This window comes from Sarcophilus harrisii, chromosome 3, assembly GCF_902635505.1.
Source record: "Sarcophilus harrisii chromosome 3, mSarHar1.11, whole genome shotgun sequence".
NCBI lineage: Eukaryota > Metazoa > Chordata > Mammalia > Dasyuromorphia > Dasyuridae > Sarcophilus > Sarcophilus harrisii.
In genome coordinates, this window is record NC_045428.1 from 600,570,647 (window position 1) to 600,593,369 (window position 22,723).

General features: G+C 68.9%; 4 protein-coding genes across 6 annotated transcripts; 1 reads left to right on the forward strand and 3 right to left on the reverse strand.

Annotated features, from left to right (window-relative positions):
* Positions 1 to 632: 632 nt before the first annotated feature.
* On the reverse strand, positions 633 to 6,852 carry CPT1C (carnitine palmitoyltransferase 1C). The gene is made up of 18 exons (XM_031961728.1): positions 6,104 to 6,852; positions 5,688 to 5,827; positions 5,336 to 5,510; positions 5,084 to 5,185; positions 4,721 to 4,858; positions 4,536 to 4,613; positions 4,290 to 4,397; positions 4,118 to 4,202; positions 3,584 to 3,791; positions 3,333 to 3,506; positions 3,012 to 3,117; positions 2,755 to 2,871; positions 2,518 to 2,682; positions 2,224 to 2,358; positions 1,991 to 2,143; positions 1,777 to 1,890; positions 1,405 to 1,497; positions 633 to 1,007 (listed from the first exon to the last, which is right to left on the reverse strand). Exons 1-18 carry the CDS (start codon positions 6,242 to 6,244, stop codon positions 633 to 635), a joined length of 2,607 nt encoding a protein of 868 aa, XP_031817588.1. The 5' UTR covers positions 6,245 to 6,852.
* Positions 6,853 to 8,014: 1,162 nt separating this feature from the next.
* PRMT1 (protein arginine methyltransferase 1) lies at positions 8,015 to 12,242 on the reverse strand. The gene is given in 11 exon segments (XM_031961729.1): positions 8,015 to 8,382; positions 8,488 to 8,609; positions 8,720 to 8,870; positions 9,056 to 9,171; positions 9,255 to 9,342; positions 9,427 to 9,569; positions 9,651 to 9,836; positions 9,972 to 10,045; positions 10,980 to 11,050; positions 12,097 to 12,149; positions 12,152 to 12,242. Coding segments are annotated over 11 exon segments (1,179 nt in total). The 3' UTR covers positions 8,015 to 8,298.
* A 20-nt stretch (positions 12,243 to 12,262) lies between these two features.
* LOC100933650 (interferon regulatory factor 3) lies at positions 12,263 to 15,978 on the forward strand. 3 transcript variants are annotated; one of them, XM_031963409.1, is made up of 8 exons: positions 12,263 to 12,530; positions 13,805 to 13,977; positions 14,207 to 14,425; positions 14,502 to 14,571; positions 14,653 to 14,748; positions 14,837 to 15,220; positions 15,297 to 15,415; positions 15,690 to 15,978. In XM_031963409.1, the coding sequence occupies exons 2-8, from the start codon at positions 13,816 to 13,818 to the stop codon at positions 15,870 to 15,872; spliced, it is 1,233 nt and encodes a 410-aa protein (XP_031819269.1). In that variant the 5' UTR covers positions 12,263 to 12,530; positions 13,805 to 13,815; the 3' UTR covers positions 15,873 to 15,978. The 3 variants fall into 3 exon arrangements, with proteins under 3 accessions (XP_031819269.1, XP_031819267.1, XP_031819268.1); XM_031963407.1 differs by lacking the exon at positions 12,263 to 12,530 and adding an exon at positions 12,537 to 13,531; XM_031963408.1 differs by lacking the exon at positions 12,263 to 12,530 and having other exon boundaries at positions 13,538 to 13,977.
* A 271-nt stretch (positions 15,979 to 16,249) lies between these two features.
* On the reverse strand, positions 16,250 to 22,470 carry SCAF1 (SR-related CTD associated factor 1). Its single transcript, XM_031961730.1, has 12 exons — positions 22,405 to 22,470; positions 21,176 to 21,316; positions 21,036 to 21,093; positions 20,854 to 20,948; positions 20,669 to 20,769; positions 20,468 to 20,589; positions 20,332 to 20,377; positions 18,653 to 19,970; positions 17,837 to 17,947; positions 17,524 to 17,754; positions 16,728 to 16,856; positions 16,250 to 16,642 (listed from the first exon to the last, which is right to left on the reverse strand). Exons 2-12 carry the CDS (start codon positions 21,308 to 21,310, stop codon positions 16,451 to 16,453), a joined length of 2,538 nt encoding a protein of 845 aa, XP_031817590.1. The 5' UTR covers positions 21,311 to 21,316; positions 22,405 to 22,470; the 3' UTR covers positions 16,250 to 16,450.
* Positions 22,471 to 22,723: the final 253 nt, after the last annotated feature.

Below are 22,723 nucleotides of genomic sequence, written 5' to 3' on the forward strand. Positions count from 1 at the left end.
GGCGGCCGTTCCCCGGCTCCCACAGCTGGCGCGGGGCGGGGCTTGAGCCCAGGGCTCCGGGAGGTCCGGCCCCTGGGGCGCCTCCCTCCTTCCAGGGGTTTCCCCCGGCCCGGCCGGGCGGGGAAGGCCCCTGCCGCCCGGTCCCCCGTGGGCAGGAACGGCCCTCCCCCCCCGGCCCGGCGCGCCTGGGGGCCCGGGATTAGGCCCGGTCCGCCTGTCCCGCCCCCACCCAGCCCGAATCAGCCAGGGGCGGACGCCGGGAGGGGCCGTTTGGTTCGGCCGCCGGCCCGGGGCTGGGGATGTTGTGAGGCCGGGGCTGGGCGCGGAGCCGAGGGAGGCCGGGCCGGAGCTTAGCTGTGGACCGCTGGAGTCGGGGCTGGGGGCAGGGGCGGGGCGCTGGGGCCCGTGGGACGGTCCGGCTGAAGCCGAATCTGTGAAATGGGCTCAGACCCCCCACTGACCTTGGGCCGTGGGACGGGGACATTGGGGTGACAGCCCTTGAGATAGGGTCCGAGCTGCCCGCAGCCCGTGGCCCCCGGGAATGGGGGGACCTTCAGCCCATGGAACAGCGGCAGGGTGGGGATGGCCCAAGCCTGTGGGTGGGCTGTGCTCGCAGCCAGAAAAACCAGACTTCACATTGGGGACGAGGACACAGGAGGGGGACGGACGAGGTTAGCCAAGGCCCATGAAGCCGGACCAGAGCTGGGGCCCGCGAGCCCGGGGCCGGCTTCTGAGCGAGGCCCCGAGCCTCCGGGGTGCCGCCTTGGCCCCTCGGTCTCTCGGGGGCTGCCAGGACCCCCGGGGCCGGGCTGCCCCCAGGGCCCTGGGCCCCGGGGCAGGGGCTCCCCTTGGGGGTCGGGCCCCCGGGGAGCCCCCCCGCCGGAGTTCTTGTCCTCCCGGGCCGCCCCTCCAGGCCGGGTCCCCGTGCTGGGCCCCACGCCCAGGCCAAACAGCGCGGCCACGTCCAGCATGGCGTCCTGAATGTGCTGCCCAAAGCGCCGGGCATCCTGCGGAGGTGGGGCCAGTGAGAAAGGATCGAGGGCCCCGAGATCCAAGGGGACCCCCAGAGAGGACCTCAGGGGCCTGAGAGGGCAAGGATGGGACACTGGGGGATGGGGGGCCTGACACCGGGGTCCTTATGCAGGGGGTAAAACCTGGGCTCAGGATTCATGGCACAGAATGTCACAGTGGTAGCAAATTCAAATCCTGCGCTGCCCCTTCCTATTTGTGTGACCTCAAATGAGCAAAACGGATGCTCCCCAAAGACTTACAAGCTCCAGATCAAGGCGTCTCTGACCTCTCCAGGGGGTAATGGGGGATGGGAGGGTGGGGGGGCCTGGACACCGGGGAATGGGGGATGGGAGGGTGGGGGGCCTGGACGCCGGGGAAGACAAGAGCTCTAACCGTGTCAGGGCTGGAGACCTTGCAGGAAATGTGGAAGGTGACCATGCTCTCCCCCATGAAGATGTAGGACACCCCATAGCCATCATCATCTGCCTGCAGCCAGTGAGGAGAAAAGTCCCCAGTGCCGTGGTCCTCACCGCCCCCCCCCCCCCAGCCCAGCCTAGGCGGCCCCCTGGAAGCCCCTCCTTGGTGTCTGGGGACTCGTTCCTACTCCACTGCAGCCCCGCCCCTCCCCCCCCCACAGCATCTGGGGGCTGTCTCATCCTCCCCTCCCTCCCACCCCAGCATCCAGGGGCTGTCCCTGCCCCCCAACTTTGCTGCAGGCCCCCCCAAGGGCATCCAGGGGCTGCCTCCCCGGCCCGGCCCACTCACAGGCCCAAAGCCGCCCCCGCAGCAGACAAAGTCGGGGTGATTGGCCGGATCGAACAGCTGCGGCTGCTGTGTGGGGCTCTGGCTGGTGGAGAGTTTCCACTGCTCGGCCCGAACCTGGAAAGTGGGGTTCAGGAGGAGGGTGTGGGCCCGGGGACCCCAAGGCTCGGCCCATTCCCAGAGGCACCCCTTCCTCCCCCGGGCAGGGTCCGCTGACCTGAGTTAAGAACGGGGACGGGAGCGGGAGGAACCGAGAGACCAGATAGAGGCAGAAGAGGTGGCGATCGACGCCCTCGCCGCTCAGGGCCGCCCGGCACAGCGCCCGGTGCTTGTCTGCGGCCGCTCGGAAGAGCGCCAGACGCTGGGCATTCTGGGGGAGGTCAACCAGAGGTCATCATCCCCCCAGGCTCTGGGGGACGCAGGGAGGGGGCGTGGAGGGGGGAGGCCTACCGGCAGCCTGGGGTCCTGCATGGCCCTGACGAAGGCGCAGGATTCCTCGGTGCACGGCCGGACGGTCTCGGTGCGGCCCTCGAGAAACGCCCTGGTCATGCAGGCCTCGTAGGTCAGGCAGAAGCCGCCCTGGTCCTGGTGGGCCCAGGACGGGACGGGGGTCAGTCTGGGCACGGAGCCCCTCCCTGGCTGGACCGCCCTGGTCCCAGGCTAAGCTGCCCCCTCCCCGGCCCCGCCCCCCGAACCTGGCCCAGCCTACAGGCCCCTTGGGGCGCCCCCGACCCGGGCACTGACCCGAAAGCGCGCCAGCTGCAGCGCCAGCTGCACGAAGCTGCTCGCCGGGGCTCGGCAGCGTCGGGTGAATCCTCTCCCAAAGTGGGCGAAGGGGAGGACGTGGCACTCGGTGTCTCGAGCCAAGGCCCGGGCTTCCCGCAGAGCCAGGGGGACGGCGGCGGCCACCTGCCAGGAAGGGAGCACCGTGAGGGGCCGAGGCCGGGCACAGGGGCGCCGGGGCGGGGCGGGGGCTCTCACCTCCTCGGGCACCACCCAGCGCAGCCGCTCAGGCGGGCTTGCCTCGGGGTCGGGGGTCCCTCTGCAATGCCCGTTGGCCGAGTAGCCCAGTTCAAAGCAGTCGGCAGCCAGGACGGCCTGGGGGGCGGGAGAGAGAAGTGGTCAAGACCTGCCTGGGGCTGGCCCCCTACCCCCCACCCTCAAGTCTGCACCCGTGTGGCTCCCTGGAGACAGAGTGCGGCCCCCCAAGGGCCCGGGGTGTCGGGCTCGGGCCGTGCCTCCCACATGTGCGAAGGGACGGGGGCGTCGGCCCAGGCGTGCTCTACGTTCAGCCCCATGCGGCCACCGGCGAAGACCACGAGGTTCAGAGACTTGTCCAACCACCTGTGGGGGGCAGGAGAGGGCTGGCAGGGAGGTCTGTGCTGGAGGGCTGGGGGGTCCGCAGGGCAGGAGTCTGGGCACACTGAGGGCTGGGCGTGGGGGGGGCCGGGAGGGCAGGAGGCAGGGCTGGGACATGCGGGGCGGGAGAAGCAGAAGACCAGGAGCCCTGCCTGGGCGGGACGTGGGGGGGGGGGGGGAGCCTTGGGCCACAGGCTCACCTGCTGTGGCCGGTCCCCACCAGCAGGGACTGAGCCAGCTGGTCCAGCAGCACCTCAGGGGCCGCGTCCGAGGGCCCCGGGGTGTCCTCCAGGCACACGAAGAAGGCGGCCCCTTCCACCACGTCCAGGGCGGCCTCTGCCCGCAGGGAGGCCCGAGCCTGAGCCCACAGCGCCCTGTCGGGGCAAGGGCCAGCTCAGTGCGGCCAGACCCCGACCCCCAGGGCCCGCAGCCCACCGGGGAGCCCGCCTACCTGGGAGCGGCCGTCAGAGCCGCCAGGTGCTCCTCAGAGGGCCGGGCTGGGGCCGGGTCATCCAGGATGTGCTGAAACTTCTGCTCCAGAACGCGGGGGCTCAGCAGGCGGCCCCCCGGCCCCCCGTGGGTCCCCAGGCGGAAGAAGCGGCCCTGGTGCAGGACGGCCACGTGGCAGCTGCGGCTGTCGCTCACGTGGCACAGCCGGTCTGGGGAGGAGGCCGTGGGTGCCCGAGGTCAGAGGCCAGCGTCGGGGAAGGCGGCAGCCGATCCTGTGCCTCGCCTCTCCCCGGGCCACGAATGCCATCGGGCTTCCAGCCCCGGCATTTCTTGTCACTGACGGCACAGAAAGCGGGCACCCTTCCTGCCCAGGACCCGGTACCCAGCAGGGGCCTCGCAAACGCTTGCTGGCTGCCCGGGAGGCGGCATGGGAACCCGCGTCTCCTCCCTGGAAGCCCGCCGCCGCGCCAGGGGATCGTCCCTTGTCCGGGGTCCCCCGGGCGGAGGGCAGGGGTCCCGGTCCAGGATCTCTCACCTCTGGAGACACCAGGGATCCGGCTGGTGTTGAACATGCGCCGGTATTGGGCGGAGCACAGCGGGCGCAGCCCCAGCAGGGTCGCCTGGACCGAGGGAGACGGGAATGACTTCGGGGCCGGGCCCACCCGGCTCCCGGCCACTCCCGCCCGCCGCCCCTCCCAGCCTCTTACGGGCTCCATCTCCCCTCGCCGAAGCCGCTCCCGGAACCTCATCATGGCGTAGACAGCGTTGCCGGCCCGGGCGGCCTGCAGAGGAGTGGGGGCCGCCGAGAGGAAGTCCTGCGGGCAGGAGGAGGCTGCGGCACCTGCTCTCCCGCCCACGGCCTCCCCGCCCCCAGCCCCCCCCTCACCGCCGGGCCCCCTCCCAGCTGGCACAACTTCAGCCATCGGAGCCCGGCCCCAGGGGGAGGGGCTCACCAGGATGTAGTAGTTGCTGCCGCCCAGCAGGGAGCTTTGGGACCGCAGGTAGACGTATTCTTCCCACCAGTCACTCACCTGTGGGGGATGCCGAGTCAAAATGGGCCACGTGCCCCCGTTCCCCCCCCCATCCCCCTCTCCCCCAGCCCCACAAGGACGCCCTGAGGAGCAGATGCGATACTCACGTAATTGGTCGCCCACCAGGCCTTGAGGCCCAGAAGAGCCTGCAGCCGGGGGGCCTCTGCCTGGAGGAAGGTCCGGGCCTGGCCGCTCAGGGCCTGGAAATCCTCGTCTGGCAGCAGTGGTCGCACAGACTCCAAGTACTGGGGGGACACGACCAAGCTTCGCCCCTGGCCACCCGGGACCCCTCGAGACCCTAATCCCATGGGCCCCTGATTTCCTGGCTCGCCATGCTGGCTGCTGACTCGGGCCCCCAAGTCCCCACACCCCCGTCCCCCTGACTCTCGGGTCCCCAAGTCCCCCAATCCCCCACGTCCCTATACGTGCATTCCCATAGTCCCCGACTCTCGGGCACTCGCCATGCCCACCTTGGCCACGGTGCCCGCCGTAGAGGGCAGGGGTAGGCAGGGCAGGGAACGCTGGTAGGTGTAGAGCGTCGGGCGGCGGCCGGAGAAGATCCTGACCAGGGCCTGGGGAAGGCAGGAAGCACAGGGCCCTGACCCAGACCCTCTCCCCCTTCCTTCAGGGCCCCCAGTCCCCAAGACAAAGCAGAGACACTGAGACACAGAGACCAGGTGGGGCCGGCAGAGGCGGACGCCGGCCCCCAAGGCTCCTCATACCAGCCAGGAGCGCGTGGGCAAGGACAGGGTCCCCCGAGGCTCGCTCAGCCAGCCCTGGTAGCGGAGGAGGAGCCGCAGAACCACATGCAGGGTCAGCAGCAGGGCCGTCCAGAGGCCCCCGGCGAAGACGGCGGCCGCCAGAGCCCCTTGGAAGGCGGGGAGCCGGCGCGCACCCCTGGGGAGAGGGGAGGGGGACCAGGCTGGGGCTCAGCCCCCGGGCCGGGAGTTTGAACAGCACCCCACCCGCCCCACCCCCGCCACTGGCCCGGGCCCTGCCCTGGACCGCCCGGGGCCAGGTGGGGGCCGAACCCAGGGCTGGCCAGAGGGCCCGCGGGCCTGGCTGGAGCCTCACCAGTCCGGGAGGTTGGCCTTGATCCAGTCCACCAGCCCCAAGGAGGGGTCTAGCTGCACGAAGCGGGCGCCCTGGATGGCGGCGAAGAGGAAGAGGCCGCTGGCGGCGCCGCCGGGGCAGGCTCCGCGGAGGACATCATCCTGCCGGGACAGAAGCCACGCTGGCTGCCGCTCCAAGACTGGGGGGAAGCTACAAGCTACTTGGGCTCGCCAGGGCCAACCTGGACGGGCCTCTGGGGGCTGGGCTTCCAGGACCTTGGACAGCGGAGCCGCTGCGGGGGAGGCTCCCCAAAGGGGGCGAGGCTTGCATGAGCAGCGCGACCCTGGCAGTGCCCAGGCGCGAGGGTGAGCAGGGAGAACGGCAGGATGGGGGAGGGGGAGGGGGGCCAGGCAGGAGAGCCCAAAGTCCCCCCTTACCCTGCATTGGGCCAGGCTCCGCCTCCAGGAGCGCAGTCCCGCACTGCCGACCTCCTTCAAGGCTCGATTCCACCACCTTGGCCCGCGGGTCCCCTGGCCCAGCTCTAGGCGGAAGGTCGCTGCCTGGCGGGCCTCGGCCATGGCGCCCTGGGACCCGGGGAGGGAGAGCAGAAGTTGACCCCCAAGACCCTCCAACCCAGGAGCAGCTCGGCCCCCAGTGACTGACTACAACTCCCATGAGACCTTGGGCACCGTGAAAGGGGCTGCCTATAGGGGGCCGCCGCAGGGCCTGCTGGGAGATGCAGTTCGGGGCCCGCAGAAAGCGGCTGGCTCGGCACCTCAAGTGCCCATGCTTCCATCCCACCCCGCTCCGGGATAGGAAAGAAGCGGCCCTAGACACCATTCCCCCGCCCGGGTATCACTATTTAATAGCTTCAGGGAAGCAAGGGGCGGAGTTATTAGGAAGGGGCTGGAGAAGGGTCCCGCAGAGTCCAGGCTTATCCACCGCGCATGCTCCATTGCCTGGGATGCTTAAGAGCAAGAGAGAAGGGCCGGCAGCCGAGAGCCGAAGACCCGGGGTACCGACTCCCCGCTCCCTTACCGGGACTCCAATCCCAGCTCCCCGGATATCGACCCTCAGCCACAACCCATCTGCGGCCCCCTCCTCCAATTCCCGCCCAGGTGGATCCCAGGATTCTCTTCCTCCAGCTCCAGGCCCCGGGTTACTCTTTTCAGGAGCTATCGTCTCGCTACTCACTGCGCTTGGAGATCTCCAACATGCGAAGAGCCGCACCCCCCCCCCATCGATGGAATCTTAAGCTTCCCCCCCTCCCCCCGCCCCCTTGTCTTCTGCGCCTGCGCCCGGATGTCCCCTTCCCCCACCTCACGTCACGCACGAGGGGGGGGTGTCTATCTAGCCCCCGCAGATTCCGTGCGCATGTGCGCGTCCTGTCCCTCCCAGTTGGAGGGGTCTCCTCCCCCAGCCCCCTAGCTAGATGCATTGTCCTTGGCAGAGGGACTGAGGTATTAGGGAACCGGTGGTTCTCCGTTCATTCTGGGGCAGGGGCTCTCATGGAGCCGGGGGGAGGAGCCCGCCTGATCTGCGTCCCAACCTCCCAGTCTGCTGCGCCTCTCCCCGCCCAGGCAAGAGGTTCGGGTCTGCAGAGCATGGAGCATGCTGGACAACGCCCTGTTTAGGGACACTACGTCTTCCCCCACTTTTTAGATTTATAGAGACCAGGCTGGAAGCTGTGACCTGTCCTCCAGGGCCTAGAAGAGGGGAGGTTCCCAACAGTTCAGCTTCCCCCACTAGTGTTCCTGAAGGTAGTTCGGTGGCACAGGAGCCCAGCCACAGGCTAAGTCCAAACAAGTCACTTTACTGTGATTACCTCAGTTTCCCCACCTATGAAGTGTCTGCTAGACACAACTGAGGCACTAGACCCGAGTTGTAGCTGGCTGTTCTATGGGCCAAAGCCGAGGCATGTGCAGGCTAGATGAGGACCTTTGTGTAGCCAAACCCTGGGCCAGACTTGGGCAAGGGGAGTGTGGGACAGCTCCTTTTGGGAGGGGGGAGCCCAGGGATCCAAGAGGGCAGCATCCCCAAGCACCTCCTGCTGGCCAGGGAAAGCTTTGTCTCATGGGGGCTCTGCCATCTGGGGAACAATTGGTGAAGGGGAGGAGCTGGCTTGGGGACCACTTCTGGGAAGGGAGGGAGCAATGGAGGAGGGCCTTCTGGAGGCAGCTGTCCCAGGCCAGGCGGGTCCCCAAATGGGGCACAGATGACCCAAGGGGAAGAAGGTTCTCTGACATGTGGGGAAGAGGCGAAGAGCTTCCCCCAGGGGGCGGGAGACCCCCCCCAGCCCAGCCCTCCCCAGGTCCCACCCTGGCCCAGCCCAAGGTTTGCTCCCCACGTCCCAGCTGACGATTTATTATCATGAATGCAACCATATAAAAACATAAGTTATGAAAAACACAGTCACGATGTCGCCCTTGGGCCCCTCACTCACCCACGGGAGGGAGCAGGGCTTGGGGGTGGAGGACAGAGGACAGGGGAGGGGGCTAGGGGGCCCTCAAACCATCAAGCTGGCCCCCGCCGGCTCCCTGGGGTGGGGTGGGCTGGCCCAGGCGGGAGGCCTAGCCCAGGGAGTGGTGGGGCCGGCTGGGGCGGGGCCCCCGGGAACAGCCCGCGGGCCGGCTCAGCGCATCCGGTAGTCGGTGGAGCAGGAGAGCTCACACAACTGGCCTTTGAAGTCCAGGTCGATGGTGAAGTCGAGGTCTCGCTGCAGGGGAGATTGGGAAGCGTGCGTGAGGGAAGAGGGTGGCTCCTCCCCCCATCCCCACAAGGCCCAGCCCCACGCCCCGGACCCTGCCCCGGCCCGACTTACGTTGTTCTTGGCGTTGGGCCGCATGCCGATGGTGCCGAAGATCTCCTCGCCCGTCTTCACCGTGAGGTAGTCCTCCATGTAGAAGACAGTTTGCTTCCAGTGTGTGTAAGGGGACTCGGGGCCTGAACGAGAGGGAGCCGAGCGGGAGGTCGGAGAGGGGCCCCGGGCTCCGCTCCTCTAAGAATCCCCCCAGGGAGCCTGTAACCGGCCCCTCCCTCTCGCCCCCACTCACTGGTGGAGAAGCCGGTGCGCTTGTGGCAACGGGTGAACTCGATGTTGAAGTAGGCGACCAGAGCGTGGACGTAGTCGTTCCTCTTCACTTGTAGGCAGAAGGGGGAGGTGAAGGTCAGGTCATCCACGCGCACCGTGTAGATGTCCACCTCCTGCCGAGGGACGGCACCGGGCGTCAGGCCATCCCCGCTCCCGAGATGCGCCACCAGCCCAGACCCTTGACTCATCAGGAACATGGGAGGGAGGAGGGGAGGCAGCAAAGGCAGTTGCTGGGAAAGGACCCGCCCCCGGAGCCCAGCCCCGCCCCCTCACCGAGGGCCTCCCCCCAGCCTGGTACCTTGATGAGGCAGGCGTTGGTCACCAGCTGCTTGGGGTCAACCACGTCAACCAGAGGCTCCTTTATGGCCACGTCCTTGATGCAGGACATGTCAAAGCCATAGACGTTCTCCCACCCTGAGGGACAGAGGAGAAGCCGTGACCCCGAGCAGCCCCGCCCGGCCTGGCCCACCTTTGCCCCCGCGCCCGACCCCACTCACAGTGAATCTTGTAGTCCTTGTACTGCCGATCCTCAATGGCAGTCACGTACAGCGTTGCCCGGTCGGGGAAGATGAGTCCATCAGGGGCCTGAGGGGTGAGAGAGGAGGCTCAAAAACTAGGAAGGGGGGGATAGTGGGCCGGGCGTGGGAGACAGCGGGGCCGGGTCCTCACCAGCCACTTGTCCCGGGCGTGGAGGACGGTGTTGAGCATGGATTCGTAGAAGAGACAATAGCCCATCCACTCGCTGATGATCACGTCCACCTTGTCCACAGGCAGCTCCACCTCCTCCACCTTCCCTTTGATGATGGTCACCACTGTGGGCGGGACAAGGCCAAGCTCAGCAGGAGGCCCCCGCCACCCCCCCCCAAGCCCTCCCCGGAGGCCCAGCCGCTCACCATGGTCGAGCTTGTTGGCCTTGACGATCTTGACGGCATAGTCAGAGATGCTGGAGCACTCGATCTGGAGGAAGGAAGGGTCAGCGGCCTCCTCCCCTCCCCCCCCCATTTGAACCAAATTTAAAACCCCCCAGCCTTGGGCAAACAACGAGGATGCGGTGCGGGCCACATCCCAACCACCTTGTCCTGAAAGGTGCGGGGGAACATGGGTTCCAAGTGAGCCCCCTGCCCTGAGCATCTCCTGTGGAAGGGGCCCCGGGAAGCTGGGATGCCCGCCCCCAAACCCTGCCCCGCCCCCAAGCCCACCCCGGGAGGCCCCACCTGGGAAATGGGCTGGGTAAAGAAAGTCCTTGGACCTGTCCTCGGCAGGGGCTCTGCTCCTGGCTGGGGAACACCTGGGTTGGGATGGAGGGGTCACGTTTTGGGAGGGGGACCCAAGGCCGGGATTTCTTTCCGGGAACCCTCCGACCCCCACCCCAGGCCCCAGGGACTGTCTCCTTCTCCCGTTCCAAGCTTTAGAAATCTCCCGAGCTCCATCCCACCCCCCACAACGATCCCTGCCTCAGTTTCCCCCAGAGGCCCCGATACCTCACGGCGCCTACTCTCCAATCTCTAGCTCAGCCCACAGCCGGGGGTTGGGGGGGAACACTGGGGGTCTGGGGAATGGGGGACTGGTGCAAATTTGGGGAAGGGGCTGCTGGAGGCAGAGTTAAGGAAGATTTTGCCTGGGCTTTGAGAGAGGGAGACGTGGTCCTAGGCCAGAGGGAGAGCCTTCCATGGGACCCTGCCATAGCAGGGTGACTACAGACGTCCTAACCGAAGCCCCCTTTTTAAGGGGGGGGTGGGGGCCGGCAAACCAAGGGAGAGTCGTTTTCCCAAGGTGGCACCCGACGCCAAAGGCAAGATGCCGGCTCGGCTGCGAGACCAGCCTTTGTTTTTACTGGGCAGCGGGGAGAGCGCAGGCCCGGGGGTCCCAGAGACAGGGAGCCCCGGCTGGGATGGAGCTGTCATTTTAACCCTGGAAACAGGGACACCGTCCCAGGACCCTTCTCCCAGGCAGGCCAGGGGACAGAAGCGTCTGCCTCCCGCTTGGGAGGAAAATCCTCCCAGGAGCCTTTTGAGCCAAAAGGTAGGATGAGAGCCTCGATTTAGGGCCCGGCCAGGACAGCTCCGGGGCAGCCTGTGCCTTGGGACCTGGGAAGGTCCGAGCCTTTAGGGGTTTCCTGGTCCCCACAGCCTGTTAGCTTAGAGGGGAAACTGAGGCATGGAGAAAAACGACTTTCCCCAAAGTCACAATGAGGGGACGTGGGCAGGGGATGAGGGAAGGCTCACAAAAGGATATTTACTTCTTCAAGTGGAGGCTGGAGGCTCATCCCATTAGCCAAGGTGGCCACAAAACTCTAGGAGAGAGTAACAGGGAGAGACAGTTAGCTCCCGGGGGCCAGGCTCGGGGGCTCTGGGGGACAAGTTGGGGAGGGACAGGGGGAGAGGGTCCCCCCCCATCCCAGCTGTGGCTGAAGAAAAACTGGGGCAAAAGCCCTTGGCTGATGCTGACTCTCTGGGGCCTTCCCTCTACTGCATCCCGGCCCCCTCCTCCTGAAGACGAGCTCACACAGCTGCTCCACACCCCCCCCCCCCCCCCCCGCCCCCCCCCCCCCCCCCCCCATCGGGCGCCTGCGCAGACTCAGACACCAGGAATAGATCGTCCAGGCCCTGACCTCCGGGTGTCCCTCGCAGGTCCCAGCCCCCACTCCCTTCTCTCCCCCAGCCTATCCTAGGCCCCCTCCCCTCCAACTCCCAGGACCCCGGCCCATTCCTCGGCCTGGGGAGGCCCGGGTCCCCCCCGGAAAAGGCCGCTGGGCTGGAGGCAGAAGGACCGTCCCCCCCAACCTCTTCCCTCTCCTGCGCTTGGAGATCTGCACCCCCCCCCAGCCTGCCATCCCTGCCCAGGCCTCGAATCCCCTCGCCCTGGGTGTTTGCCCACTGCCCCCTCCGCTGGCAAGCTGTCCGATCCTTTGTTCTCCGGGGGCCTTCGCCAGAGGCCCCCGGTGCTCGCGCGGGGGCCACGTGGGGCGCGGGTGGGGGGAAGGAAGTGCGCTCGGACCGGAAGTGGTGCCCTGCGTCCCCCCCCCCCCCCCCCCCCCCCCCATCTTCAACGTTTTGCCCCCCCCGCCTGCCCGGCCCCCCCCCCGCCGCCTGGCGAAACCTCCCCTGCACCCCGATCTTCAACGTTTTGCGATCCCCGGCTGAGCGGCCGACGTTGGGAGGGGGGATGGTAAGCGCGCGAGCCTTCAACCCCATCCCCTCCCGTCGCCGTCGCCGTCTCCACGCCGCCCTCCCGGGATGCCGCCTAGCAGTCCCCGACGCCGCTCGTGGCCGCCTTCATGGAAGCGGCCAGCTACGGCGGGCGTCTCCGCCCCCGCCGCCGCCGCCCGGCCCCGCTCACCTCCATGATGCAGTTCGTGGCCTCGGCTGCCGCCGCCATCTTCTTTCCCCCCAACTCGCCCCCCGCCCGCGGCTCCCCCGGGGCCGCCTTTTAGCGGGCGCACCGCCCCCTGCTCGCCGCGGGCACCACCTCTCGTGCGCTCTCATTGAGCGACTCACCAGCCCATCTTGACGTTTCGCGTCGTCATTGGCTATGCGTAACATCAGCCCCCGCCCTCTCGTCCCTTTCCCGGCGGACCCCGCGCAGACAGAGCGATCCATCTCTCCGTTGCTCCGCCCCGCCGCGCTGATGCGCTCATTGGCGAGTTCGCGGCACTGCGCATGCCCTCCCTCGCGTATCGTTCCCGCAGCCTCTCGGATTGGCGTGAAGCCGCCAAAGGCGGCCGAGTGGGAGCCGTGCAGAAAACGAGACTACGCGTGGGCTTCGCCCGGACGGTAGGAGGCGGTAGCGCTCCGAGCCTCCTGCCAGCCGGGACTCCATCCACCATACGCCCCCTGCCAGTCCGCCCCGAGTCAGGCCCCTGTCCCTTCCGTTGGGGCCGCCCGGGCCCGTCAGCGGCCCGCACGGGCTCCTGAGCCCCGGGGGTCGTGCCGTCCCCGCCCGCGGCTCATCTCACCTCGGAGCACCGAGATGGAGCGGGGCTGGGGGCAGCTGGCGAGATGGTCTCCAAAGGAGGCAGCGATGCCGGGGAGCCTAAAGACGGGGGGCAGAGACCCAAGATGTAGGCAGCAACCTGGAGATACTAAGCGGGGACAGAGAGAGAAGGCGGGGCTCGGGATGGGGCTGGGAGGAACGCAGACCCCAAGGGCAGACGGATAGCCGACCCCTGGAGAGACAGAAGGGAAGGGGGGGGGGGGGGCCGGAAAGAGATCCGGCGGGCTGCAAAAGCCTGGGCAAGGCTGGCGGGAGGTGCCAAGAGCGCCAACCCCCGCTGCTCCAGTTCCTCCTGGGTCCGAATCCGGAAAGGCCCGTGAAAAGGGTTCTAGGCACCTAGCGCCCGCCTCGGACCCAGCAGGTTCAGCGCGGCAAGCTTAGGTCTTGGAAGGAGGAGGTACGAGTTGGGGTGGAGCGTTCCCGTCGAGGCATCAGACAAAACACTACAAGTACCAGCAAGCACTAGGGCCCCCACTTGGAGGAACCAACTTCTCGGCGCGCAAGGACGGAAGGGAACTGTAGTTTGCCGAGGCCGTTGTGACCAGGGGTGGAGTCTCTCGGAACTTTCCCCCCCAAAGTTTTTAGGGACTCCTCCGGCGGAGTCCCTAGGCTTCCGCGCGCAGAACCAGAGGCGGGGCATCATTTCCATGTCATTCGGCCCTCCCGGCTGTGCCAGCGGGTTGGGGATTTGACCTATTGGAATCAGCTGACGGGGAGGGGGGTGAGGAGAGGCGGCCCAGCGGAAAGGAGGGGGACCCTTAGGTGCCCGGCCCAGGACTAGGTAAAAGTTCTAGGGGAGGAGCAGGGTGTGGGGAGGTGTCGGAATTCCGCGAGCCGGGGAGCGGTGGGATACGTCCGGGTCCGGCCCGGCTCTTCTGGGAGCCTCAGTTTCCTGATCCACAGAATGGGCCCTGGGATCTCCACTTCCTGGGCCCCGCTCCCCGAAGCCTTTCCGCTCTCGGCCGCCGCGCCACCCCGCACGCCAGCTCTAGGGGTGGAGGCAGGGCTGCTCCCGAGGCCTCCACCTCGCTGAATGCGGGCGCCTCACCCCCAGCCTGCCGGATCATGGCCAAGACCAAGCCGCGGATCCTGCCTTGGTTGCGGGAGCAGCTGGACTCGGGGCTCCTGGGGGCGGTGTGGATCAATGAAGAGCGCACGCTCTTCTACATCCCCTGGAAGCACGGGCTCCGCCAGGACCTACAGGAGGACGATTTCCGCATCTTCCAGGTGCGGAGTGTGTTCCCCCCCCCCCCCATACCGGGGCCCCCTGCGGGCGGGGGCGTGGGGGGGGGGGGGGAAGGGAGCGGGATCGCGAGGGCGTGGCCTCCAGGTCAGGGCGGGCGACCGGGGCCCCCTGCGGGCGGGGGCGTGGTCCGTGGGGTCAGCCCCCTCGGGGGTGCGGTCTCTTGGGGGGCCCGCCCTCGCCTCCGAGCCCACGGCCGCCTGGGCCCGGCAGGCGTGGGCGGAGGCCAGCGGCAGCTACCGGCCCGGCATCGACGCCCCGGACCCAGCCACCTGGAAGCGGAATTTTCGGGCAGCGCTGGACCGCAAGAAGAACCTCCGCGTGCTCAGCAACCGCAGCCGGGACTCGCAGAATCCGCACAAGATCTACGAGTTCTTGCCCGAGGTCGGGGAGGGCCGCGAGTCCGGCCCAGCCGCCGAGCCCGAGGAGCAGGTGAGGGTCCCGGTGGGGCAGGAATGGCCCCGACCCAGCCGCTCCCCGGGTGCCACCTGTGCCTCTCTCCCCACAGGAGGCCATCCAGGATATCCTGAAGACGCTGACCCTGTCCCCGCAGCCACCCCCGCAGCAGCTCCCCGAAGGTAGGGTCGGGGGAGGCAGCATCCCTGGAACCCAGGCTCCCACGCCCGCGGGCTGAGCCCTTCCTCTGCTCCCCGCTCTAGCCTTCAGCCCCAACTCGATCTTGGAGCAGCTCCCCCAGACACCAGAGCCGGCCCCGGCCTGCAACCCCCTGATGGCACTTTTGGCCAATGGCCTGCGTGAGTACCAGGCCTGCTGGGAGGTGGGAGGGAGCCAGGGCCCAAAGCCGGCCCGCCTGGGCCTTCAGGCCTGCTCTTCTGTCTCCAGAGTCCGAGTATGAGGTGACGGCCTTCTACAGGGGCCGCCAGGTCCTTCAGGAGTGCCTCTCCTGCCTGGGGGGCCTGCGGCTGGTTGGGCCGAACCCTGGGGTGGAGGCCGGGACCCAGGTGGCCGGAACCGCCCTGGCCCTGCCCGAGCCCAGCAGCACCCTGGCTGATCAGCACGTGGCCTATTATGTGGGCAAGGTGCTGGGCAGCCTGGGGGCCGGGCTGGCCTTGTGGACCTCCCAGACGGGGCTGCGGGCTCAGCGCCTGGGCCACTGCCGGGCCTACTGGGCCCTGGGAGAACAGGCAGCCCCGGGGGCCACAGGCAGGGAAGTGACCAAGGAGAACGCCGGCCAGCAAGTCTGCTACATTTCCCAGTTTGTGAACGGTGAGGCTGGGGAGGCTGGGGGAGGGCCGGGGAGGGCCGAGACCCCCAACCCTGAGCACCCTTTATGTATCTCCAGACCTCATCTCCTTCCTGGAAGGCAGTCACCGCTCGCCCCAGTACACCGTCTGGTTCAGCCTAGGGGAGCCTTGGCCCACAGAAGCCCAACCGTGGACCAAGAAGCTTATCATGGTCAAGGTGCCGCAACAGGCCCTGAGCTGCCGCCCACGTTCCAGGGGCCGACCCCGAGTTTGGGAATCTTAGCTGTAACCCTTGGCTCTGCTGCTTCCGCACCAAGCTCTGTGCCAAGCAGGGGGTGGCCCAGAGCCCACAGGGCTGCTGCCACAACAGCCTGTGAACACGGGAGGCTCTGGGGGGGCCTATGCCAGGGGGGCAAAGGGAACCCGTGGAGCAGTCGGCGGCCCTTGGTACAGGGGCCATTTCTCTGAGCCGGCCACTCTCTCCTCTCCAGGTGGTGCCCACCGCTCTGCGGGCGCTCCACGAGGTGGCGCAGGCCGGCGGGGCGTCCTCCCTGGAAGAGGTGGACCTGCAGATCTCCAGCAGCCTCTCCCTGTCCCTGGCACCTGCCCAGCTCCACAGCTACCTGCAGGAGCTGACCCACACCATGCAGTGGGAGTCCGGGGCTCACTGCTGATGGGTCCCCCCTCCCGGGCCCGGGTCCCTGCACGGGACAAGCCACCCTGACCCCTCCCCGAGCCTGTACCTTCTCTGCAAAATAAAAGGGCTGCTCGTGTGTCTTTTTGGTTCGCCCTCTGATCTAGTCTTTGGCCATTCCCACAGCGAGGCTCGGGGAGTCCCAACATCGGCCCACAGGTCCCTCCCCAGCTAAGGGACCTCGAGCCCCTCGTCTCCCCCCCGCCTGCTGTGTACCTGGGAGCTGGCCCAGGGGAGAGGTGGCTCTCCTCCCTCCCAGGTTCCATGAGAGTGGGGCCCTGCAAAGCCGGGCTTGAGGCCTTCCTTACCCTCCCCGCCTCGAGCCCCAGAAAAAAAAAAAAGGGCCAGAGACAAAGCTGGAGGGTGTAACATTTCATGAAATCCTTAACTAGGGCTGGAGAATAGAGGGCACAAAGAGAAAGGAAGAAGTAGGCCTGGGGGGGTGGGGAGAAGGCTAGCGGGGCCAGACGGGTCCCCTCCCGCAATGCCCCCCAATCCCACCAAGCCGTGGCAGTGGGGGGGAGAAGGGAGGAAGGAGAGACATAAATATGTCGGGGCTCAGAGTGGGGGCACGGGCAGGACTGGGCCGCACTTGTCAGGGGGCGCCGGCTCCTTGGACTGGCGCGAGGGCCCCGAGGGATCGCCAGGCTTGCGGCCGTGCTTGCGAAAGTATCGGTAGCGCTGGACGTAGGCTCGGACCAGGTTGCTCACCTTCACGGGGTTGATCTCCCCGCTTTTGCTGTGGCAGATCTGGCGGGGTGGAGGGGCGATCAGCGTGGGCGGCGGGCTGAGGTGCCCCCTCCCTTCCCCCTTCCCGGTGAGGTGCCCCACCTACCTTGTGCACTGCCTTCCTCAGGATGTCTTTGTATTCGTCCTTGGTGATGTCCTTCTTCTGGTAGTAGGGCTTGATGGCCAGCTTCACCTCCTCCACTGCCCGCTCCTGCGTGTGCAGCTTCTTCAGGTACTGGCAAACAGAGGTCGGGCTGGGGTCACCGGAAGCAGGGAGCGCCGCTGCCCTGCCGCCTTCCCACAGAGCCCGCAGCCGACTCCGTTCCGGGTCACCTCCTCTGACCCCATGTCCCTTAGGCTCGGTCCTGGGCCCTCTTCTCCCTCCGATTACCATTTTTGGCTGTTTTTTTCCACCAAGGAGACGTCTTATATTCAGTGCATCCCTCCTCCCCATCCTCCCCCCCCCCATCCAAGATGGGGGCGGGGCCATCACCTCCTCTGCTGCCATCCTGGACACCCTGCTGCTGGGGGGCTACCAGTCCCCATTTCCCCCTCCTGCCCCATCGCCTCCAGGACCAATCCCAGAGATCGTCCGGCCCCGCCTCCCTCTCCCATCTTCCTAGCCCTGGGCCCCTGGCCGCCCTGTCTCCCGGGGCACCCCCCCCCCGCCCCACCGCCGTTCCACGCCTGGAGCACCAGCCTCCTGTGCTCTGACCACTGACCTCCCAGGCTTCCTTTGAGCCCCACCTCAAATGCCACCTCCTACGGGCAGCCTCCCCCGCGCCCAGCGCTCTCCGGCAGGACGTGGGCGCCGCGATGGCCGGGGGCTCCTAGTTCGGCTCCTCCTCAGCCTGACGTCAGGCCCCCAGCCCCCTCGGCCTCCCCACTCCGGGGACACTCACTTTGTCGGTGTCCATCCGCCCATCGGAGCTGCTGCTGCCTTCCCGCCGGTCAGGGCCTCCGGCCAAGCCTCCAGGTGAAGGGGGAGAGGAGCTGCAGCCTCCTAGAGGCAGCCCCATGCCGCCCCCACCGTGAAGCAGGTAGCCCGAAGGCCCGGGGGGGAGCCCCAGCACGGTCCCCCCGGGGGCCTGAGCCCCACCCAGGGCCGAGGGCGGCTTGGCGTGGCCGAGGATCTGCGGGGGAGAGCGCACGTGAAGGCGGACGCTCGGGGGCCCCCCCCAGCCCCCCAGCCCCCAGCCCCCGGGCAGTGCCCACCTGATTGGTGGCCTGGATCAGCTCCTGGGCTTTGGCCCGGCTGGCCAGGTTGGCCTCTTCCATCTTGAAGAGCAGGGCGGTCACTGGGGAGGCAGAAGGACGTGGGGAGAGAGCGTGTCAGCGGCAGGGCCCCCTACAGCACCCCTCCCCCCGCCCCCCCGGTTCTCCATCACACCCCCCCAGCCAGCCCCCACCTCGGCCCAGACCACAACACCCCGCTGGTGGAAATCCACCCTGCCGGGCAAATTAAATGGGGAGGGGCGGGGCCGGGGCCCGGGCAGGGGGTCCGCCCGGCGCATTTGCTTCCCCTCCTTTCTTCCCCCCCCAGCGCCGAGGCCGGGGGTTCCCGCTGTTTCTTCCTCCTTTCCTCCTCCTCCCCTCCTCCCCGTCCTCCTGGTCCCCGGCTCCGCGCCCCGTCCTGGCCCCTCGGCAGGAAGGAACCGGGCGCCCTTGCCTGCTGTCCATTTAGTCAGGGGTAGGGCTGGGGCGGGGGGCCCCTGGGGTGGGGGCTGGGGGGGTTTGCCAGGGGCCCGCCTCCCCAGACCAGGGTCCCTGCCCCCTTGGGGCCCTGCAGCTGTGGCCTTGATTCTTCGGTGGCCCGCTCCCCGCCACCTTTTCTTCTTTGTCTTGGGCCTTGCTTCACCTTTGACCCTTTGACCTTTTGGGCCAGCCTTCCCTGACTTTGGCCTTTTGGTTTGGGCCTCCCCCACCCTTTGCCGGGTGGAGGCCTTCCCTCGGCCTTAAAGGGAGAGCGCTCGGGCGCTAACGGCCCATGGAGTGGGGCTGGGGCGGGCCCCTCCCGGAGGTCGTTGTGACCCCTTCTCGGATCAAGATCCACTTTGACGAAGCTTGACTTCCCCGCTGGCTGGGGGTCTTGGGGCGCTTTTGCCCGAGGAAGGCGGGTCTTGGAGCCCTTTGTCCCGCCTCCCGCCCGCCCCTCGAAGCCCCTTCCCCCCTGGGGGGCCGGGTCGCCCGACCCTTGCCCCTGGACCCCTTCCCGCCCCCGCCCCCCCTCTCCTCACAGCTCAGCCCCTCTGAGTCATAGAGAACCTCTCGCTTGGGCAGGGGCGAGGCCGGGGCGGGACCTCCGGCTGAGGAGGCCGAGCGGGAAGCGGGCTTCTCGGCCCTCCCCACCGTGATGGTCCGCTTGATGGAAAAGAGGTCGTGGTCCGTGAGGTCCTGAATGGACGGGGGCACGGCCCCCCGCCGCCGGCTCTCCCGCTCCGTCCCGGCCCCCGACACCTTCTCGGGGTCCCCCCCCCGCCCCCCGAGACCCGGGACCGCTTTTCTTCTTCTGTTGCTATTCCCGGTGTTTGGTCCGGGCCCCCGGGAGGGAGGAAGGGGGCGGGCCGGACCCCCTGCCGCCCCCGGGACGACCTGGCCTCGCCCCTCTCGGGCTCGGGACCAGGATGACCGTGGCCGTGGTGAGGAACGGGCGGGCGGGGCGGAGGACCGAGCTGGGCTTGTGATCCGCACCTGCCTTGGGGCCCAGGGGGGCCGGGGCTCGCGGGACCGGGCGGGGCGGCCCTTGGCCCCCGCCAGATCCCGCTTGGACTTCTTCCGGGGCGGCTGCGGCGGGGCAGTGGGCGTCACGGCCGGGGAGGGAGACCGCTGCCGATAGCGCTCCCGCCGCTGGGTCAGGATTTTGCGCCGGAGATCCAGGCCGGTCCAGCGGGGGTCGCTGGATGTGGCAGGAGGTGCGGCAGGGACAGGGTCGCCCAGGTCCACCTGCAGGGCCCCCTCCCCGTCGGACTCCGCGTGCAGGGACAGGAAGTCGTCACCCTCGGGGCCCCGGGCCGGCGGAGGAGGGAGCGGCGCGGCCGGGGTGGCGGTGGTGGCAGCGGAGGCGGCTCCGGCCGAAGGGGGCGTGGGCCGGGGCGCACGGCCCCCGGCTCCCCGAAACAGGGCCACGGGGGCGAAGCGCAGTTCCTCTTCGGGCTGCACGATCTCCCCTTCCTCGATCTCGGAGTCCAGAGGTGGGGCCGCCGGGGGAAAGGGGGCCCCGGTGGTGACCACCTCCAGGGACAGCTTGCCCTCCTCCGGCCTCCCCTGCCCCCCACAAAGCCCCGGCCGGGGTGCCCACTCGGGGAGTCGGTTGGGGGGGAGCGAACCGGGGCGGGGCCGGGTCCGGACTCTGGGGAAATCCTGGCTCAGGTGTTGTGAGATGCCCCCAGCGCCTGGAGATCGCTGATGCGAGGGCCCTTCTTTTTCTCCTCCTCCTCCTCCCTCCCTTCTACTCCTCCTCTTCCCCCTCCCTCCTCCTCCTCTTCCCCTCCCCTCCCCGGGGGACGCCCCGAGGGTGGGGTTAGCCCTGCCCGGGGCGACGCTGGGGGCGGGGCCGGGGAGGCCTTAAGGGGGTGGAAGGGGGCGAAGGCATGCAGGAGCAGGGGGGTGGGGGGGGTGGGGTGAGGCGAGGCGACCGGGGAGGAGGGAGGGGAGGAGGGGTGGAGGGGGGGCTGGGGGAGCGGTCCCCCCATCCCCTGCCCCAAGGTCACAGGAGGGGGGAGCCGGGGCCCAGGAGGCCCGGCTGCAGCAGAGACCCTGCGAGGGGGGTGGGGGGGGGCAGTGTGAGGGGTGCGGGCCCCCCCGAGGGGCCCCACCGCCCCCACCCCCGCTTCCCAGCCTGCTCACCTGACTTGCCGACCCTCCAGGCCCGGCTGCTGTGCAGGGGGTGGGAGATGGGGAGAGAGAGGGGAGCCCCATCCCCCAGATGGACCTCGGCCACCAGCTCCAGCATCTCAGCGGGCTCTTCCCTGTGGGAGCCAGGAGGTCAGCCGGGGGCCGCCGGACAAGGCCGCCCTCCCCCCCAACCCCCCAGGGGACCCTACTCACTCCATAGCCGGGAGGTCCGGGCGGCCGGGGACCCAGGAGTCGGGGGGCTCAAGCACTCCCAGAAGCCCCGCCAGAAAGCTACGGGCGGCAAGGTCCACCACCTGTAACCAAAGAGTCGGACCTCAAGGCGCAACCCGGGGACCCCAGCAAACGGCCCCCGACCTCCCGACGGCCCCCAGACTCACGGCAGCCGCATCCGTCCCGCCCGCGCCCCTGAGGCACATCTCGGCTCTGGGGCTCCGGCAGCGTTTCCTTCGGGGACCCCGAGCTCGAGAAACATCTGGGAGGGACACAGAGGGGGGTCAGGGGTGGGAGACGAGGGGGACCCCGCAGTGAGGACCCCGGTCCGGCCCCTGCTGCCGCCTACCTTTCTCACCGCTCAGCTCCCCCTGCAGTGAACCCCCTACGGCCTGTTGGAGGGCCCGCTGAGAAAGGGGAGAAAAGAGAGGCACTCAGAAGGGGGACTCGGGGCACCCCGCCCCGGGCCCCCACAGTTAGCCCACTCACCAGGATGAGGGCCGAGGGCAAGGGGGCCGGGCTGGCGGCCAGGCCGGGGTCTCCGTCAGGCAGGCCGGGGACCTCCCCCGCCTCATCGTGGGGCTCATCTGGTGAGGCGCCTCTGGGCTCCTCCTCCTCCTCCATGGTCACCTGCGGGGGGAGGGGGCTAGTGTGCAGGCCAGGAGGTCCCGGCCTCCCAAAGGCCCCCCCTCGCTCTGTGCGGGCGACCCTGCGTGACCCCTCTTGCCCAGTCCAGCTCTCTTGAACCCCCCCCCTCCCCCGGACTTCCAGGCTCCACTTATACCCAGACTTGGCCAGGAGCCCTGACACCCAAGCAGGGATTCCCCCAGACCTTCCTAATGACATCTGCACCCACTGTGCTACCGGGGCCACTTCCCTGAGGCACACGGACTCCCCCCCCCCACACCCCCACGTGCCGTCAGAGACCCGTCCCTGAGCCACCACAGACCCCCCATTTCCCCTAAGCTCCTTCCCACGACCAGCCCTCCCCTTCCCCGTTTAGAAGCCCCGAGCCCGGCCCAGCAGCTGCAGGGACCCCCTCCAGAAGCAGAGATCCAGGGGCTGAGGAGCCGGAGCCTGCAGGGCCCCGCTAACGAATCCCCGTCCTTGGGGACCCCGACAGAGTCTTCCGTTTCGGGGGGAGGTAAAACAGGCAGCTCCGCCGTGGGCGGTCGGGTCTGGTCCAGTGGCTTCTCCTCCAGCTCCCAGGGCGGGCCCCCGCCCTCCAGCCGGGCCTTCAGCCCCCCCAGCCCTCTCCTTGACACCTGTCCCGCCGTGCTCACCCCCCCGGGGGGGGGGGGGCAGCCCACGTGATCCCGCTCCCAGACCTGAGTAAGGAGCCCCCTTGGTCTCCCAGGCTGCGGCTGCAGGTCCGCCCAGAAGCGGCCCCGGGGACTCCCGAAGATGGGGGGCTTCAAATCCGGCCCCTGTTCCGACAGCCATGCGCCCCCCGCCCCCCCAGCCGCGGCTTCCTCTAGCCCCCGGCCGCGCCCCAGGCCGCGTCTACGCCGCCGGCTCGGGCCGCCCCTCCCCCCGGCCTCCGCCGTCCGGCCGCGTAGACGGCGGCGGCGCTGCTCCGCTCGGGGGCCTGGATCGGGCGGCCATCTTACCCCGGCGGCGGCGGCGGCGGCGGCGGCGACGGCCTGGGCCTCGGCGCCTCCCCCTGCCCCGACCCGCGGTCCCTCCGGCCACCCTTCCCCCGGCCCGCAGTCCCTCACCCGCTCGCCGCCGCTCCTCCTCCCCTGCCTCCGCCTCCGCCTCCGCGGCCTCCTCCTCTCTCTCTTCTCGTCTCGATCTCCTCTCGCTCGCTCCTCCGGCTGCGGCTCAGGGGCCCGGGAGCGGGCGGGGCAAGGCGGGGTGGGGCGGGGCCGGGCGCGCGATGCCGCCAGGCACGTCGGGAGATGCAGTCCAACCAGAGAGTCGCCCGCCCAGAGCAGCCGGCCGGAGAACTGGCACCCGATAGGCGCGGTGGGCGCGGGCCCGGAGCCGTAGCCCCCGGGGAAGCGGGGCAAAGAAAGCGAGGGGAGGGTGGGAGGG

Bases quoted from the DNA above. Each gene is read 5' to 3' on its own strand.
- SCAF1 (XM_031961730.1), bottom strand. From the start codon at position 21,310: ATGGAGGAGGAGGAGGAGCCCAGAGGCGCCTCACCAGATGAGCCCCAC. The intron at 20,770-20,853 runs GTGAGTCTGGGG...CTTTGGTTACAG, and splicing joins GCGGGACGGATGCGGCTGCC to GTGGTGGACCTTGCCGCCCG. The intron at 20,378-20,467 runs GTGAGCAGGCTG...CCCCCCTCGCAG, and splicing joins CTGGAGGGTCGGCAAGTCAG to GGTCTCTGCTGCAGCCGGGC.
- CPT1C (XM_031961728.1), bottom strand. From the start codon at position 6,244: ATGGCCGAGGCCCGCCAGGCAGCGACCTTCCGCCTAGAGCTGGGCCAG. The intron at 5,186-5,335 runs GTATGAGGAGCC...TGCCTTCCCCAG, and splicing joins TGCCCACGCGCTCCTGGCTG to GCCCTGGTCAGGATCTTCTC. The intron at 3,118-3,332 runs GTGAGCCTGTGG...TGCCCCCCACAG, and splicing joins GTGGGGACCGGCCACAGCAG to GTGGTTGGACAAGTCTCTGA.
- LOC100933650 (XM_031963409.1), top strand. From the start codon at position 13,816: ATGGCCAAGACCAAGCCGCGGATCCTGCCTTGGTTGCGGGAGCAGCTG. The intron at 15,221-15,296 runs GTGAGGCTGGGG...ATGTATCTCCAG, and splicing joins CATTTCCCAGTTTGTGAACG to ACCTCATCTCCTTCCTGGAA. The intron at 15,416-15,689 runs GTGCCGCAACAG...TCTCCTCTCCAG, and splicing joins AGAAGCTTATCATGGTCAAG to GTGGTGCCCACCGCTCTGCG.